The sequence below is a fragment of the Chroicocephalus ridibundus genome, chromosome 8, assembly GCF_963924245.1.
Source record: "Chroicocephalus ridibundus chromosome 8, bChrRid1.1, whole genome shotgun sequence".
NCBI classification, from domain to species: domain Eukaryota; kingdom Metazoa; phylum Chordata; class Aves; order Charadriiformes; family Laridae; genus Chroicocephalus; species Chroicocephalus ridibundus.
The window spans coordinates 17,280,995-17,300,861 of record NC_086291.1 but is presented as its reverse complement, the minus strand read 5'-3'; the positions used below and the strand labels follow the sequence as shown (position 1 = coordinate 17,300,861).

At 37.4% G+C, this 19,867-nt stretch overlaps 1 protein-coding gene across 1 annotated transcript in view; it reads right to left on the bottom strand.

Moving 5' to 3' along the window:
* Positions 1-6,379: 6,379 nt before the first annotated feature.
* The window catches only part of HS2ST1 (heparan sulfate 2-O-sulfotransferase 1), an 82,974-nt gene continuing 69,486 nt past the window's right edge, over positions 6,380-19,867 (bottom strand). Inside the window, exons 3-7 of the mRNA XM_063344439.1 lie at positions 17,973-18,058; positions 14,221-14,359; positions 10,198-10,295; positions 9,009-9,166; positions 6,380-7,987 (exon numbers count right to left, since the gene is read on the bottom strand). Coding sequence (XP_063200509.1) covers positions 7,761-7,987; positions 9,009-9,166; positions 10,198-10,295; positions 14,221-14,359; positions 17,973-18,058 — 708 coding nt within the window. The 3' untranslated portion in view covers positions 6,380-7,760. The remainder of the gene's footprint in view (positions 7,988-9,008; positions 9,167-10,197; positions 10,296-14,220; positions 14,360-17,972; positions 18,059-19,867) is intronic.

Sequence of the window (19,867 nt, the reverse complement as noted above, 5' to 3'; positions counted from 1 at the left end):
TCGCGCGCACAAGCTAGTTCAGCACGACACGCCAGCGCTCCCCCCAGCACGCAGGACAGGGATCTTTATTGCCACCGGCCTCTCAAAGGTGATCCTGAGTAAACACCGCATTTGATAAACTCCGTAGTGGAGCGTGATCTCACGTCCTACAACAATACCTGCAAGATAAGACTTGTCCTTTGGAAGGCTTGTGAAGGAACGAAACCTATTACGCTATCTCAGAGAGCCAGCTGAGAAAAGGGAGAGGCAGAGCACAGATGTCATACACGCTCACACATTTTTCCATACACTTGGGGGAAAGAAAAAAAAAAAAAGGGCATTGACAAAGAACGTTTGCTGGGGTGGTGGGGCACTGATGTTTTCCTGTTTTGCTCTGTTTTTAAGGCAAAAATTACCCATTTGTCTTAAAGAAAAAAAAAAAACACAAACCAAACCTTTGTTGAAAAGTTTTGTGGAAAAACAATATTTACGGCAATTTTTGCTAAAAGTAAACCTCAGGTTTCCAACCATCTCTCTAAAGCAGCGTTTAGCGTTAACAGATGTCTGGTTGGAATCTGCCTGAGCCAGAGAACTCATTCTGAACGGACACCAAAAAAAACGCACAATTTTTGCTCCACATAATCTGAGCATAAGATGCTTTCTCCCAGACTTCATGGATTTGACTTCTATCACGCAATTACCGACTATTTTATCTTCAAGAAGCAAGGATCCCAAATGCGGAGCAGACAAGCCTCCCAGTCGACGTAATCTGCTTTTCCAGATCTATAGCTTTACTATAAGTAGCACTGGAACAAAGTGCTGGAAGTAGGTATTTGGTCCGGGGTTATAAATAGGAGAGATTTCATTTGTGGGTGTACAGGCCTCGCTTATAATAGCAGCGGCCTTAATGGCTGCAACTTTGAATTCATTAATTCAGTCAAGGGAAGGCACTGAAGATCCAAAACAGATAATTAGGCCAAAGACAGCCATCATAGCTGTTAACTTCAGGAATTACTGCAACCCTATACAGCGGTTTATGTTTCTACCCGCACTTTCCTCCGCGTTCCTTACATACTGTCTTCACAGAGGCTTATATACCCTTTATTACCGTATCGACTGCTTTACGCAGCGTTTGCCCATACATTCACTCACGTTACACGCTGCAGTGAGGCAGGCCTGACAAAGCCAGCCTGTAACTGCACCAGCCTCTAGCAGCGAAGCGTTCCTTTTCCCCCTGCCAATTCTCAGTCACGCAACATTTTAAAAGTTATTAAATTCTAAATAAAGGAGATTAAGGATGCCAAATTCTGTTCTGTGCTAAAAACGGCAATCAATATTTGTCAAGACAATAATGTCTTTAGGGCCAGAAGACCATTATTCTCTAGAGTCATTTTTTTCTTTTTTTGGTAAAGAGACAGTTCATAATATTTTCCAGTCACTGCTGCATCAAACCCAGAGTTCTGGTTGAGTTAGAGCATTTAAATGATCATACCAAATTAGGTATGTTTCTCTCTCAAAATAGAACAGTGTTTTTCCTTATTAATACTGAGTTTATATTTGAAATACAATGGTTTTTTAGTTGAAAACCACAGATGAGTTCAAATCAATAGCAGGGTGGAACAACACATGCACATATACAGCAAGGTACGAACCATTTCTTAAAGCATTAGAGGAATGCGACACCTGTATACTTGAACTATAACCACAATTCCCATGAATCACTATTTTAATCTATTTTGTTCCGAGGTATGGTTTGGTTTCTTTTCTATACGAAGACGGGGAGTTGCTCTTTGTGCAATTATTTTGACAGTCATGTTTATTATGAGAAGTTAATGTCTGTGTGCAGCAAATCTGAGAGTGGATTCAGGACCAGCCTTGTAAACGTGCAGAAAACGGGCAGAGAATGTTTATCACAGTATTTTCCATTTTTATGAGGATGCAGTTGGTTATTATGACAAGGTGAAAGGTCTCAAAGCCTTCATTTTTAGGCCACAGGTGTTCTTTGTAGAGGTTTTTTTTAATAAAGAGTATTATTAGTCCTTTAAATTAGCTCTTATTGAAAGTTACCACATCTGCGTTATGTGGTAATGAAGCCGGGGGGAGGTCATAGCAGGGGACTTGTGCTTGAAGAAAACATCTGGACATTGCTTTGACATTCACTAGTAACTTCTTGTATTTTATTAAGAAGTAAGGAAACTATACTGAAATCAAATGCAAGATTCAAACAATAAATAAAATGAAAATACAGAACCTGAAAAAAAAAAATCTAGCTTTGAACAAAAAAGCCCTTTCCCTTCTTTCACTCCCCTCCCATGAATTCCAAGTGATGAGATTAATTACCTGTGCAAACAGCAGCATCAGTTAAAAAATAAAATAAAATGTTCAACCAGTATTTAACACATATCTCTAACGCTACCGTCATTCTGTCTTTCACAGGAGAAGGTACCGTCATTTTAAATAAAGCATTTTTTGTATTGTTACTTTTTTTGGCTGTCATTTTGTTTACTACATCATTTCAGAAAGAGGTGCAGTGACCTTAGGAAGTCCTGTACCTTTATATAGGCAATTTTTTCCTCCACTTCCCCCTGGCTGATACAAGCAGAGAGACTTTGTTTCCTGCGCACAATTACGCCTATCGCTTCCACAGAGAGAAGTAAGGAAAAGTCTACTTTCAACGAAAGGGGGATTTAAAAGCCATTAAAATCCTCGAGTGGAAGTTGCTGAGTAACTGCATGATAGTTCTTAATCATCGAGGCTGACAACTAAATATTTAGGAACTATCGCATTAAGAGACTTGGCTGGGTCAGACGACTGTTCAGCTCCACAGTGCGGTTCGCAATGTTTATAGGGCAGCGGTTACAGTACACGTCAGAAATCCTAACCAGAGTCGCGTACCCATGCTCGCTGTATTTTCTTGTCTTAAGTGCTTGCTTACAAATGCAAATGACAGTTCTGTTTTACTCAAGTTCTTACACCATACTCCTCACTGCAGTAACCGAGCACAGGAATCGGTCAGGTCGTTTGTTCCCTCGGGCAGGGAAGCTCCTACGTATCAACGCATTGTTTTAATGTCAGTTTCCTATTCTTACAAATCTCGGTTTTATATGTTAAGAACTGTTCATTGACACGTTCAGCACAGTGTACACCTTCTGCAAATTTATTACATTTCTGGCCAGAAAGCCCAATGCAAATTCTAAAAGCCTATAAATATATTTGGTTATAGCTATATGAAATTATTACAGACGAGCTCCACTCCAGCTCGCGCCTCCCCTCCAAAATCACAATAGCTGCAAATGAAGTTCACAAAACTGCGTAACAACATCTTCTAGGAAAAAAAAGCATTTAATGTGAATGTGACATGCGAATATTAAGACAGGACACCAGACTTCTTTTCTTTCCCCTTCCCACTGGGTGTTTTATTTTATAGCATTTGCATTAGGTAATCAACTGAAACACTTCAACAACAGAAAGCTGGCAGCATAGTAAGGAAAAATGGAGATTATTTCTCAAACAGCTGTGACAAAATGGTTTCAAGTTGGAATAGTATTGCACAAACGAATCAATTTAGGGAGGGTGAGTGGGAGCGAGCATCTTCAACATGGACTGTGAGGAAAAAAGGCACTATTTAGCTGTGTGTGTGTTTAAAAAGAAAAGAGTCATGAAGGACAATCCATGTTTTTCAAAATTACATTCAGGACTGCTTTAGAAATGCTCACAAACCTGTCTCTTTTTACAGAAGCTACAGAAAGCTGCTGATGTAAATATCAGACAGTACAAGTGTATGAACATTTATAATTATGCTCCAGAAAAGTCTCAGGAAGAGGGCTCTTTCTATAAATACTGCTGCAAAGGTTACACAGTTGCACAGGCTTGCAGTAGAGGAAGCATCCATGCAACTAAGCAGCCTTACAGTTTCCTTTGAGTTTAATCTCTAGTAGTCATAAAATACGCTCTAATTTTGAAGAGCTAAATTGGCAGTGCACCTGAATCAGGCTTTTCCACTGACTGCTGAAGCACAGTTCAGACAGAGTCATCCATACACCTTTTTGTCACATACACGTTCGGCAACACCGGGTAAGCTTCATGGAAAAATTTAAGAGAATTATAACAGAAAATAAGTGAATTTTCCCTGGTATAAAATACAACTGGTCTGAGACCATAAATAAGCAAATGTTTATTCCTGGAAAGTAAAAATAGCTAAGTGCTTTCAGAAAAACTAAGTACCCAGAAAAGGCATTTCAAAAGACCAGGGTGTGCTGCTTCTTCCTCTCCCATACCGTATAGCTATAAATTTTCATGCCTGTTTGAAAACAAAGACATAATCCGCGTACCATAAGTAGAGACACTGCTTGAAAATCAACCCAGAGCAAGCGGGAATGTGTACGTAGGACAGTCTGCACCCTAGCCTTCTGTCTGCTTACAGATGCACTAACAAAATAAGAGTGAGATTCCTGTTGCAGAATTATTATGGGAAGAAGCTAAAACCACTGTTGCTCTCCTGTCAACGCTGCCCAGTGTGTCACAAGTGCTCCGGGCGTGTGGCGGTCACGGTGATGTAGCTACCAGTGCAGCTGCATCTAGCCCCATGATGTTTTTCAACAGGACTACAGTTTTGCACAAAATCTGGGCGTTAGTTTTGTACAAAAGGTACAGAATGGTGTAACAAAATCTACTCTCAGCTATATATATGAGCATTTCAGCACTTTTCAAATGAACCCAGCCCCGCAAAAAGCTGATCTCACTCCTGCGCAGAGACTACCGTGACTTCAGGTAAAAGATCCGTGTTGAGAAGGCTGCATAGTAAGTTTACTGATCGTACAACCTGCAACACCAAAACTCCATGTATTGCTGCTTTTCACTATAAGTCATTAAGGGAAAACACACAAGATATATTCTGTTTATATACTATAAAATATTTTTAATATGAACAATTTGGATTGTTTCCATTTCTGAATAGAAGATGAAAAGAGCAGGTTATTAAAAATCTGTAAAGCTCCTTTTCCTAAACTGTCTTTTAGGAAATCCAAGTTTGATAGTTCTGAATTCAAACAATTCTAAAAAGTTCACAGTTGACTTAATGGCTGCACCAGATATAAAAGACGACAGTCTTGATTCCTTCTGCGTTCCGCAGACAATAACATTTTCAGAGTACATTTGGATGACTACTTCTCCAATTGTAGCTAGCATTTTTAAAAAATATTCCTAAAATTCTTGTTTGTCTCAAACCTGTCAGCTCACAGCAAAGAACAGGAAGCGATATCTGATTAAATAAAATGTGTTTTCTTATATGAACTATGAAAAATATATTGCTCTTTTAAAAGTAAAAAAAATTGCATTGTTCTATTGTTTTTGTTACTGAAGACTCATAATTAAGAAATTCTGGAAGGAAAAAAAAGAAACACAACTTTTAAAATTGCTTACAGAATAGAAGAGGTTTCTGTAGACCGTACTGAATTCAGTAGAAGTTTTGCCTATTTTTTTCTTGCTAATACAGAAACATTTGTCTACATACCTATTTCATTACTTAGATTAATATTTTATGTTTTCACTTAGTAAACTCTTCTGCTCTCTTAGAGGTGCTCTTCCGAAAATTCTGAAGGAGACTCAAGAAGGTAAACTGATCCAAATCATTCTGAAGGAAAACAACATGGTCAAAATAATACCTAACATGAAACTATCACTGAGTGGACACTCTTTCCTGGGATTATAAGTATTCGTTTTATTTCAAAAAAGTCACTGCTTTGTTATGGAAATTTTTAGATCTCCTTTAGCTACTTCTTGTGTATTACTCCTCAGTTCATTTCTTTAGCTAGGAAACATCTCTTCAAGTGTGAACTAACACATCCTATTCCCAAACATGTTGGCATTATTAATGACGTCAATAGACAAGAACTAGAACAGGAAATCTTATGCATGGCTCATGCTATATAAACGGTAAACTATCAGAATGAACTTCCCTGATTATTTGGGAAGAACAAAGAGAGATCTATTTTTAAAATGCAAAGGGGAAAAAAACCAAGAAAACAAAGAAAATGCAAGATGTACTTGATAGTGTCTCATTATCCTCTCTGTAATTGGACTGTTGCTTTTGGCTGCAGACATCCAGTTCACAGGCCATTTTCCATTTCCTTTGTTTTCATTACAAGAACAAGCTGGTTAAAGAAACGCCACTCGGTAATTTTAAACTAAGCCTTCAACATCATCCCTTAGGAATTTAAACCTTTACCACCATTCCTTACTTTGTCTCCTCAGTGCCTTCCCCCATCAAACCCAGTGAAAAGCACTTTAAGAAAAGGCAGGTGTAAGATGTGTAAATACTCAGATCTTTAAGAAAATTGAATAGGAAACAAATTCTTGTCGTTCTCCACTGCCATTTGCTATAAAGCAGTGGCCCCAAACATCTGTTCTCAAATTTCAATTTACTTCATCTACCAGGTGTTTCACATTGTTAATAATGGCAACTCACAAATTTACAATAGTCACGTAAGGCAGTTACATAAATACAATTATGTCAATCAAGTTCACTGCATCTTTCTCAACCAGACTACACATGACACTTTTCTTCTTGTCCTCTTACCACGATAGAAGGATGAAGACCACATTTCTGTAAAGAGAATCCCTGGACAACATTCTGGTATTGAAGTCAGAGAGGTCACTGAGGTGCATTTCCGCAATGTCCAACAGTTAAACCAGGAAGTAGATGTGATGTTTTTCACTTCACACATAACAGAACTGGTGCAAAAAACCCATTTTAAACTAGTTACTTTAAACCTTTTGGTCCAAATACATAAAATAAGCAGTATTTACAGCATTTTACTCCTTTTGTAAATGCAATGCTTTAAAACACGTTATAAAGCACCTTAGTAAAAATATTCTACAGGTAAAAGTATCGAAGTAGTAGGAAAACCCTAACCATACCACAGCTCACTAATGGAGTCATAATATGGATTCACCAATACCTCAGTTTACAATTATTACAAAGAATCCATGGAGAAACTTAATACTGAATTTACGATTTTTATACCACTGTGTAAAGATCAACTAGAACTGGAGACAATACCAACTTTCTCTGTAGTTTTCCCAACCTCAGTCAGTGGTGGTGGGGATAAAAAACAAAACAAAAACCCCACTGCTTTGATTCTTTAACTTTTTACAACGTTCATGTGGAAATGATGTTTTAACGCTTATGATTAGTTGTAATTTTTTAATAAAACCACATATATAAATATGGGCAGTTTCAGCAGCAGCAGCAGCATTTCTCAGCAGAACATGATTAACCGTCCCAATTAATATCATGTGACATGATTCACAAAAACAAAGCACAGATGTCAACCAGTTATTAACACTACTCATATTGTATACAACCAAAATTTCCACGTTGAAAGCTGGGAAAAATGATTTCCTCTTCACAGAAGTATAAATGAAAATAAATTGCTCTGAAAATTAAAAAGAGCATCAACAGAAGCATTTTTGTTTGTTTATATTTTCAACTAGAACTGCTGTGTATTAATTACTCCGAATTAAAGTGTAGATTTCTTCAGGTAAAGGATATTAAGTCCCACCGAAAGTACTAGTTAGATAAAAGAAATGAAGCTTTTGCTTCTGGATTACCAACATAGTTAGCCAGTATCCAACGCCCTGGAGGTGATCCACAGCCCACTTTCCTCAGATCTATAAAGAAACGTCTTGGAGGTCTACAAGCAATCTAGGTTCCATGGCTGAGGACTAAGATGACGATGTGACCAAAGATTTAGGTCCAGAAATCTAACAATATAGTGTTCTTAGTTTGATTTCGGGTAAATCTTTTCATAGAAAAAGTTTTGAGCCAGAATATACAATTCTCCATCTTTTTCCCGAACTGCGTGTGCTCTGACAAACTGAAATTGCTCCAGTGCAAATTCATAGAACTCGTTCTCCATTTTCCAGATTTCAGACTGTTGTAGCTTGGCAATAGTTTCTTTTGTGGGAAGTTTTTTCTCAGTTGTTTTCCTAAGATGAGACTTCTTTCCTAAATGCAAAATGAAAGCAATAACTTCACTTTAAAGTTCACGTGATTAAAAAATGTTTACAGTCCTTTTATTTACGGAGTTTTATACTCTCAGCATGTTGATAAACTGCATTAGAAATGACAGAATTTAATTCAGAATTTATTAACATAACATGCGGGGTTGGAAAAATTGCAGTCTCTCTCACTAAATGTTAATGAATTTTGCATCAGTTCTTTCAATTCTTTCTCCTTACTCTAATAAACCCAGGGAATGAACACTTCATTTAAGGAGCAAAAGTACTCCACATAATGTACTCCGAGCAAGATTGGTCTTTCAAAATTAATTATTTAGACACTAATCTGATATCAAATGTTAAAAATTTTACAAACTGCAGAGCAAGAGACTTCTTTCATGAGACACAGATGACCAAAATGATGACAGCATTTTCCCTAAGAAGTGCTATCTGTTGCTTTATAATAAACTTGCTAATACTGCACATCTAGGCTCTAGACATCAGACCCTTTTCTCCCTCTATTTGCAGACAGAAGCCCTGCTAAGATGGACCTTTTCTTCATCATAAGTTGCATGGCCAGCTCCTAGAAACTGAGCTATTAGCTATGTAACAAATGCCTTATTACAACTCCAGGTCTTTCTGCACAGCCAACCAGGTCGCATCAAGCACAGTTAATTTCATCAGCAGAGCTTCTGAGGAAATGGAAATCTGCCTCCGCAAGACCTTTCAAAAATGTTCTGATACACACCTGTCACAATTTGTTATGTGTGGTATATATACACAACTGCCTTTACCTGAACAGTAAATATTTACAATTTGTGTAAGGCAGGAAGATACCTGTGCTGCCCTCAAAAAGTTGTACTGAGAGTCTTTAAAAGAGTTTGCCTCTTCTGTAGGAAGATCAACCAACTGAGGGGCAAACCTGGCAGAGACTCAAAACTGTTCATCTAGGCCTAAAGAATTCACATTTTAAAAAAGTGATAAGAGGATAAAAAAATGCATGGAATCCATGGAAATCATTCAAATACCTGTACGGTACAGTTCTGTGGCACCCCTGAAGAACCGGGGCAAAGCTGCCTCCAATAACATGATAAAGTCTTCAAGCTCTTCAGTAACTCCCACTAGGAAGTATTCATTAATCAGATTGTATTTGGCTTGTTCCAAAGCCCATCTGCTTCCCACATTCCTAAAATGACAGAGAACAATTACAGCAAGTTCTGATGTCAGCCAACAATCCTTGGTCCCTAGGTGGAGATTACTTCATAACAAGACATTTGTATAGGAAAGGCAAGACTCATTTCAAGTTACAACCATTCCTAACTCCATTTCCCTTTCCAGTTTCTCTCATCTGTGTTGTTCTCTAAAAATTTAACTCCTGTAGTTATTTTGACTAATAACTCATCCACAAAAAAATGCACCCAATCCAACGTGTGTGTATATTTGGTAACTGTCTCTATTAGTGCAATTTTTGGAGGATTTACATTTTCTCAATGTCAATACTCAGCCTCCACTTCCACATTAGATACTAGAAATGGTTCTGGCAAGAACACACCTTCCCTTTTGCATCCTACAAACATAATTCTGAACTAGGAAGTCATTGCGCTTAATGCGAGGACTTCCCTACTGAATGACAGAGAGAAATTAAACCGACATTTTTTTTCATCTTTTTTTTTTTTTTTTTTTTTAGTTTGCTGTAGAGTTTTTTAAAGTCTGCGTCATTGTTATAAAACATGCGGCATTGACAGATGGACACTATTTGCTTTTGTTTCAGTTTCTATGAAGTAGCATCGGCTACTGGATGTCTAGTAAAGGTTTAAGAAGATAAATTTATGCTGATCTCACTTATTTTATTCTCCACAGAAACTCTAGGAGCTTGAACAAAATATCTCCATTCAGAAAGACAGATATTGTAGCCTGACATAAGAGAAAAATGTCAAGACTCCAAATCTACAAAAATTATTTTTAAGATTGAAAACATCTGTTTTCTCTCATAGTACCACTGATAGAGTATCCTAACATATTGCTTGTTTAGAGAACTGTAAGACTGTTTCAGTAAAATGCATCTTCAAAAGAAAATACATTACTAAGATACATGCCGCTTCACTCTGTCCAGTCCCTCACACTTTCCCCAGCTGTGCTACATATTCAAATTTGTTAAGTTTACATTTCATCACTGATATACTTGACTAACAACTTAAGCTACATTTATCTCCCTACCAGCATTCGGAGCTGTGGCCACAGAAGAATGGAATTTGAAGCCAGAGTTTCTCCGGAGCACAGTCTGAACCTCCAGCTGCCACACATTCATCAAAGGTCTGGAACAAAGACAAAATTGAGCTGAGCTTTAAAAATCTAGTGTATGTATCAAACATCTCAACCTGTTACCTGCTAAATGTAGTGGGGACAGAAAAACACAAGATCTGATGTGAAAGGAAAAAAAGAGGAACATTTTCAAGCCTTGCTTTCACAGTGTTATTAGGAGGACCTATTTGTCTCAATTAAAATAGTACTTGGACAGTCTTTTATGATTAGAACTAATGAACAATTTGAGCTACATGATCCATTTGATATGCCTTTCATATAACCATGATAAAGGCTATAAACCAAAACAAGTAAACAGTCAATAAGCATTGGTATCGCTATTCTTGCCTTACAAAAGAAGTCACTGAAGATACAGCATCAAACGCCATCAGGATTTGTGTGACACTAGAACAACTGGATATATAAACCACAGAACGCCGTGCATTTAGTGTTTTAGATTAGACAATGTTCTATTACATTTTAAATATTACGACAAATAACTGCCATTTCAGAGGCTAATTTGTTTTTTGGGAGTCAGAAGTGAAAGCAAGTTGTTCCCTGCGTAACAGAATATTCCACACAACAGGGCTCTACCTGGACAGACGGCCATAGCAACAGAGTTTCAGCTGCAGTAACACAGTTACAATAAGATCACCATTAGCACTGTAAAGAATTTGTAAATATTTTACCCAGTCACCATAAAGTAAGTATTTATGATATTTCTAATCAAGATATAAGCCATGTATCTAGGATAGATTTTTAAAGAAGTATTTAATAACGAATACGTGATCACATGACAACTTTATAGACTGTTTCTTCTGCATAATTACAAGTTTCTGTTCAAAAGAACTACGTAAAAATACATTTGCTTAATTATTTGGTGTTAGAACAAGGACAACGTCCTTTGCTTCTATTTTGAGATGAAGTTTCTGAGATAATCTTAAAAAATTTACTGATATCAGGCCAAAGCAGGGATTAACCTGTGGTGTCGTGTTCCACATTGCACTTTGAGTTTAGAACTGCTCGCACATGTCACATATCACAGATAAAAATGCAGCTTAGCTAGGAAAACAAGATATTGCTATACTTTCTCTAGCATAGTTCTCTAGAGAAATTCTGCACCGATCTGTCATGAGTACTTTATAACATTAACATTACCTGAGAATTAAATTGCTTAAATGCACCTCCTAACTTACGAATGTAAATACTAAATACGAACTGGTATCTGTCAAAAGAAAGACTCCTTTGCTTATACCTGCAGGTTATTTTATAGTTAACACGCAAAAGCAAACCATTTTTAAAGTAAGATGAAATAGGACAGGCTTCCTTCCCCACTTCCTCTTATATAGTTACCTTGACTGCTCCATCCAGTGATTTTATTATAAGAAACACTTGTCTCTACAGACTCTGTTCCTGGACCCAACCTACCTACAACTTTGGATGCACAGGGATATAGAAAGAAAATGAATGAAGAACTCTTCCACAGAAATACTGTGGTATGGACTGGGAGAGGGCGAGGGTGTAAAGTATGTTGAGATTCCTTTCCAGTTAATAAAGTCACGATTGACTTCCATTAGAAAGATTGCATTTTTGACCTTTTCCATTTTTCATTTGAAGAGCTCTTAGTAAATCTACTGTAACATGGATTAGAATAGATATCAGTGTTATAGACACTGCAATTAGGTCAATCCATTGTTGAGCTTACCAAATTTTATATCAAATGTACAAAAAACTGACACCATCCATATACACACAGTTTTCTTGGACACACCATGGAAAAATAGTATTACCTGATATAAATGAAAGAAACCCTGAAACTTGGCATATCAAATCAATTTCACTTCAGATGAACTAGAGATGCTTACAGGAAAAGTTAAATCTGTACAGAAACAACTAAGTCTTAGACCTAAATAGAGTGGCACGCTAGTGACAAAACAAAAAAAGCATCATAAATAGAAAAACATAAAATCATCAATGCAATGCATTACAAACATAAATAGGAATGCATTTCAACTTCTCAGCAAATTTCCAGTAAATCAGAACTTAAAGTGCAGTTTACCAAGCAGTAGCATTTGAGATTTTGGCTTAACATTTCCCAGTGCCTACCTAACAATTCTGTTTGGATTATAATTCAAAAATAAAACACTACTTTAAAATTTTGTTCTTTTAAATAAATATTAAGTCCTATAAACAGCTTGAACTACGTAGCATGCTGAGCTTTCTACCTCATCCATCTCTACCAGGAAGGAATTCCACTGGCCAAACCATGTTCCTCATGAAAAGGAACAGAGTAGGTTACAAAATATGAGATCCTGTCTCCCTTTCTAAAAACGCCTTTATGATACCATAACACCAAATCATCTCTGTAGTTGGTCTATAAAGATACATTTTTTTAAGCATAATTGCAATTACTGTTCTGCTTGAAGCTTTCCTCTACCTATGCTCTAGGGTGTCTGGACAAACTGAAATGCAGTAGCTGAAGATGGCGCCAAAACCTAAATAACAGAGGAGCAGTTTGTTATCAACTGGAAAGGAAAGAGGAATGGTCTCTTCCCAATATTTAAAAGACACTATTTGGATTGTGTGGCAGGGTGCACACAAAATAATTAGTCATATGGTGTTTATCATAGAATCCTAGAACAGTTTGGATTGGAAGGGACCTGAAAGATCACCTAGTTCCAACCCCCTGCCCTGGGCAGGGACACCTCTCACTAGACCAGGCTGCGCAAAGCCCCATCCAGCCTGGCCTGGAACACTTCCAGGGATGGGGCACCCACAGCTTCTCTGGGCAACATCTTCCAGTGCCTCACCACCCTCACAGTAAAGAGTTTCTTCCTAATATCTAATCTAAATCTCCTATCTATCAGCTTAAAACCATTACCCCTTGTCCTATCGCTCCACTCCCTGATAAACAGTCCCTCCCCCATGTTTCCTGTAGCCCCCTTTAGGTACTGGAAGGCTGCTATAAGGTCTCCCTGGAGCCTTCTCTTCTCCAGGCTGAACAACCCCAACTCTCTCAGCATGTGTTCATAGGAGAGGTGCTCCAGCCCTCTGATCATCTTTGTGGCCATCCTCTGGACTCACTCCATGTTGGGGGCCCCAGAGGCGGGGTCTCATGAGAGCGTAGTAGAGGGGTAGAATCACCTCCCTCAACCTGCTGGCCACGCTTCTTTTGATGCAGACCAGGATGTGGTTGGCTTTCTGGGCTGCAAGTGCACGTTGCTGGCTCATGTGCAATTGAAGCATGAGCTTGTCATCAACCAACACCCCCAAGTCCTTCTCCTCAAGGCTGCTCTCAATCCATTCTCCGCCTGGCCTGTATTTGTGCTTGGGACTGCCCTGACCCATGTGCGGGACCTCGCACTTGGCCTTGTTGAACTTCATGAGATTTGCACGGGCCCACCTCTTGAGCCTGTCTGGGTCACTCTGGATGGCATCCCTTCCCTCCAGCGTGTCAACCATGCCACACAGCTTGGTGTCGTCAGCAAACTTGCTGAGGGTGCACTCAATCCCACTGTCCATGTTGCTGACACATCAAAACCAAAGCATCAGCTTTTCTGCAGCTTTTAGTGAAAAATGTATCTCTCAGTCTTCAACAAGAGATGTAGATTTCTTACGCAGGAGAATAAGCTTAACCTGACATAGGAGAATAAGCTTAACTTGATACTTACAACTCTGGATACTTGAAACCATTTTTTAGTTTTACCTATTTTTTTTTAATAAACTGTAAAATAAAGTGAATTTATAAGGTTACAAAGAACATACTTAATGTTACACTCTGGTCCAGTATGGACATATGGGAAGAATATCATTTACAAAGCCACCATCATCATCACCAAGGCTCATACAAGAACTATTCAGTTTTTATCAGGACATTTTTTTAAATTGTTTTCACATTAACTTTAGTAAGAACAACATATATAATAAAGTGTACTTTACCTTTTTATCTCCCTGTTTTCGCCTCCGTAGCCCTGGTCTGTAATCATCTCCAAAGCGCAGAAAGTAATAATAAGAAACTAGTCGTTCTATAGGATCTCTTATGACATTTATGTAAATTGGTTTCTTTTTAACACCAAATCTGAAGCAAAAGAGGAAAAAATGCCTTTTAATGGCCAAATCAAAGCTTCTCATTAATACTTAAAAGCCTGTCTCTGTTGATATAACTGAAATCTATCTATATACAGAGAAGACGATGGTGAAAGGAAGCTTAAATGTCACTTCCTCCCACCCCCACATCCAGTGTGTTAGGTGGGTGTGAAAGTCAGTTCAACTCCAGTTTTCCTAGGACTGTGATTTTAGTTTTTTTTTTTATTAGAGAAACAAGCAAAACTGAAATATTCTCACACAATAGATACTAAAAATGTTTATACAACCATTCTGAGTCTATAAATGCCTTAATAGGTCTAGCAGCCATGTACATGTTAATAATAAGTACAAGGAAGTTTGATATTGAGTTCCTGCCCTCCTGAAGTGTGCTATGCGATGCTGCAAGTGGTTTTCCTGGCAGGTCTCCAGTTGTCAAGAGACATGAATTCTACGAGAAGGAAGACAAAGCTCAGAGCTCATCCATTACCGGGGTTGAATCCATATGGCTATGCTTATTAAATATAAGCCTAAGATAGTATCTGTAACCATATTAACTTCCTTATCTAGAGATATAAAATTTTACCTTAGACATTTACCCTAAGCAAATTTTGATTTACTGTGGTACAAACAGGAAGCTTGATGAAATGAGGTGGTAAGCTCATGGGACACATGAGAAAGATTAAACCACCAAAACTGTTTTGTGCAAATGCTACCTTGTATTGCAAGGAAATGATCTACGTTCAAGACAGCTTTTACAATACATTTCTCAGTTTTATTTTCTTTTCCTTTTGAGACATCACTGTGGCAAATAAATATGGTATCCAAATATTAAAGAGGTTACATCACAATGGAAATTGCAAGTGTGTAAAGTGCCCTGAAGTAAAGCTAGGAGCTGGAAAAAACTTCTCTTCTGTTCCCATGCAAACAGGGAAAATGTTCTGTATTGACAGAGGGCCATTCAAGCCTCCTAGCTTGGCTAAAAGAGAGAGCACTCGTAGTTTTAAGATGCAATACCATTATTGTTAAAGTGGTACTCTGTAAATTTTAATTCCAGATACCGCTCATATGAGGAATCTTAAGTTGAAAAGCTGAAGAACAGAAACATAGAATAAGCGGCAGAAAACAGGAAGTTAGAAAAAAACAATTCAAAGGCATTACTTTGGCGAAAGACCAGCACTACAGATACTGAAATTGTTAAAGGCTACAAAAAGACCAATTGATTCTTCAGATGTTGCCAGCAGAGTACCAACGAATCAGACTGCAGCAGTTAAAGGCGGCATTGCTGACATCTGTCTGTATGCCAGCTCTTACTCCCCAAAGTCTGCAAAACAGGAGCGTGTGAATGTTTCAACCATTTTAATGCCAAGTCCAGACCTTGAACTGCACCCTCTTTCAGGTCCACCAAAATGCCTGAGACACGCACGTGTGTCCCCTTCTACAGACTCTATTGCAAGTGCTGTAGAAGGCTGTAACAAACCATTTTAATATGTTATCAGCCTCAACCAATACTATGTATCTGTGGGTTAAATAAAGGTGTCAAAGCCTTTGGAAATGTTTGTGCTGGATTGTACATTCATATGGATTTGCACATGACCTCACAAAACTAGCTTCGGTTACAATAACGTAAGCCACTTACTATTGTAACTTTATTAATAGTGATAATCATTTGGTGATTGCATTGTCAAAGAACTTTTTTTCCAACCATTTACCAGAGAAAATATGGAATAATGGTGGATCAGAAATTTTAAAAAAAAAAAAAAAAAAAGGAAAAAATGTGAACTTTTACAGCTATAACTTCTACATGGATGGGTTATGATAACCTGTCCTTAATACTGTAAGACATCGACTGAATCCAGTTCTTTAAGCTTCAGCATAACTTAAGAAGTACTTCTGATATTTGACAGTGGACCTAAGTCTGATGTCTGCGTATAAGCAGGCATAGACTTTTCTGAAATATTTTTAACTTCTCAACTACAAGAATGTTCACTACAAGAACATACCTCACAACCTTAAAAGTGTGGGTCTTGCCAAGCACGAGCAGAGTATTCAAGATTTTATTTTAATAATGAAACTCCAAAATATGAGAAAGCAAGCTTTTGTGGGGGAAAAAATTCATCATTTCAGTGAAAGGATAACAAACAACAAACACAAGGATAACACAGTCCTGGAGGGAAGATGCAGATGAAAGAAATCTGTGAAATTGCTTATATGCTTTCTAGATGTAAAATAATTGTTTTAGTTTTAAAAGTTCCAGTATCCAAAAATGTTTTCAGCTTTGTGAAATGAGTAATGTGTAAAATAACATTCACCTCTGTTGTTCCAGAAAGCTGTTGCTCAGTTCAAGGGTTTATTAATGTTGCAGCATTTTAACTTTCAAAAGGCAGAAAGGAAGCTAATGAAATTTGATATTTTATTTTATCGATTGCTTTGCAATTAAGACCTCTTGCCTGTTACTTTTTGTAAACTCCAAGCTTTTACTTGGTGCCACTGGTAATTTCCAGCTCCTATTGTAGCTTTTAGCATTTTATATTATATAATACACTGTACTGGGAATCTGTGAAGCTCTCACTTCCCTTTTTCATTCTTTGTAATAAAAAGCTAGAATTAAAAATCAGTGTACATAATAGAATGAATAATTAAAAACAATGACTAAAGAAAAGAAATTCTTACGTACAAAAAACTAATTTCACTAAATAAATGTTTTAATACATAGAAACATAACACTGCTGAGGACTGACCATCAGCAAGAGGTAAACGTAGGAGTTACTATTGTTTGTGCAGTCAAATATGCTGAGATCTGAAAATTCCACTTTCAAATTTAAACCATTTTCCACATGCTGCAAGTGCAAGATGAAGCACTGCCTGGTAAGCATCTTAAGCAAAACCGACTTGCCAGTTCAAGAGGCAGTTTCACAAGACTGAGCTACTGAGGATCACTGCTTCAGATCCAGAAGCAAAAATAAGACAAGAAAAGAAATACACGGAGGAGGGAACACAGATAATCCTGAACCTTTGAAGTCACTGGGAGGATTTTTACCTCATTTTCTTTTAAATTAACTTCAGAAGTAGCAGCACTTAACTCCACAAGAATTATTTTAATGCTTTTTACTGCAAGTCAAATTACAATAGGACAGAAAACTGCTTTAAAATATAACTTTTAATATTTTGATAAAGTGTAAAGAGATACTCTGACAGAGAAGAACTACACAACTTAAGAGGCAGGTGGTAGTACTTGTGATATGAAACATATTTGAGAACAGGTTTCTTAAACTTCCCAGAACTGGAAGCCAACCTTAAGGCAGAACTGCCAGTGTTCCAGAGAAAAGCCAGGATCTTCAGTAAAACAAGCCTGTAAAATTCAGACAAGGAATACTAAACCTAGCAGATAAGTAGTTTTAAAATTAGAGTCCGCTACATTTTATCATGCAAAAAGACAAGAGAAAACTGTGAAATTCAAAACCAAATATTATTCATCATAGGAATTTCAGTGTTTTTCAAAACTGCAGTTGTCAGACTTTAATCACTAGAGGGCACTAACATCCCAGCTGGAGCCAAGCAACTTAACCTACTATGCTACTCAACAGATAAATCCAAGGGTAACATACTTCGCAAAGTCCAAATAAGATATATGTCCATGGTAAAATCCTGGTTTCATTTCCTTCCAGGAAGTCACATTCTTCACAAATCGGACCTGTAAAAGTAGACAGCAGAAAATGATTCTGTACAGCTGGAACACATTAAGTTGCCCCATACATGGTGTTTTCCGGTTTGTACGTACAATCTTATAATGCATTAGAAAAAAAAGTCTATTTTGAATATTATCCAAGGGTTTGTGCCAGCTAAAATAGACTTTACTGCAAGCATACAGACGACTCATTTTAGATCACCACAACTTAATGATCAGAAACTAACCAAAAGCAGAATACAGCAATCAGAAGGGTAATTCAAGGAAAGCTACCACAAAAACATTAGCAAGACAAACATTAAACATTTGTCAGTCCATTTCATTTGTAATTTGCAAGGGATGCAGAATTCCCTCAGCAATAAGCAGAAGTGCAAGTACACCTTTGATGGAATTGGCTGATCTGTATTAAGTCGCTCAAATAAAAGTGTACCAGATTTACAAGCATGTTTTTAGACCTATTTTACTACAACGTAAGAAACAAATCTTGTTGTTCAGCAGATGGTTCATCTGCTCCACCATCCCAAAATGCAATGCACGAGTAATCCAAAATTTTATAAACGTATATAGTGTAAATTAGATCTATAGCTTACCATTTTGAATAGTTATCTTAAGCCTAACATTTCAGTGAAACTTCCATGTTAAAGCACAAAGTAGCCCTTAAACAAGGGCTGATGAAGCAGTTATCACCAAACTTCACAAAAATAGGAATAGCTTTACATTTCAAAGATAAAAACAAAGAAAGATACATGCCCCAAACCAGAAAGTATGATCAAATTAAGTGGGACACACAAATCCTGATATAGCTTAACTTTATTAGATGAACAGAATATTTAACATCAAAGCATTTAACTCTGAAAGTTATTTCAAAACTAGCAAATTGGATAATAAAGAAAAGATGATAAATTTGTACTGCCTGAGCTGTCTGACAATGATATGCCATTTCTGAAGCTGCGAATTAGAAGATAGCGTTCCCTCCACATCTACATCATCTTTTCTGTTACACAGTGACATAGATAACCACAAAGATACTGAGGTGAGACAAGAGAGTCAAAAAAGGAAAGTTTGAGAGCTCAAGACAACACACTAACATTGTGTAAGGTCCAACGGATTGAGAGTGTCCTGAAACATATTTATTATTTATTATAACCAACAAATTGAGGATTTTAAGAGGCAAGCCAGGCCTGCTGGTGTTTCTTCAAATGTGCAAAACTTGCTGTCTACAGTTTAAGAGGTTGATAACCTTTGCTTATTTCTTCAAAAACTGGCTCTTGGAGCCTCAGGTAAAAGAAATGGATATTACTTTTTAATAACAGGCAGCATTCAGTTTTTCAGTGTACAAGTTTTGCAGTCTGTGGCATTTCACCATTTAAACCATATAATGCATGTGAAAATTGTGGCAAATCTAGCTGAAAAGCACTGCACAATGTTATACAACGGTGTTTCACAAACTGCATTGGCTTTCTGTCTGGTTTTGTCTACAGCACAATCTGATAATATACCTGAGACTTTGAATCCAGTTGAACTACCACACTTTCATCGACTGTACCTTTCAAAGATTAACGACAAGATATTTTGAGTGGAGAGCCTCAGCTATGAATATTTCTATACCTGGGGAAGAAGTTCCTAAATGCAAAGTATATATTATAGTCTGTTCTCCCACCTCCAAACCCCAAAACGTCACAGTTGGTTGATACAACTCGGCAAGTAAACCAGTTATGCTACCTATTGTGTGTAGTGCAGCATGCATATTAAAGTGTACATTTCAGTTACGTTTCCACAAACAGGCTTTCTGAAATCTAGCACTAGCTAGATTTC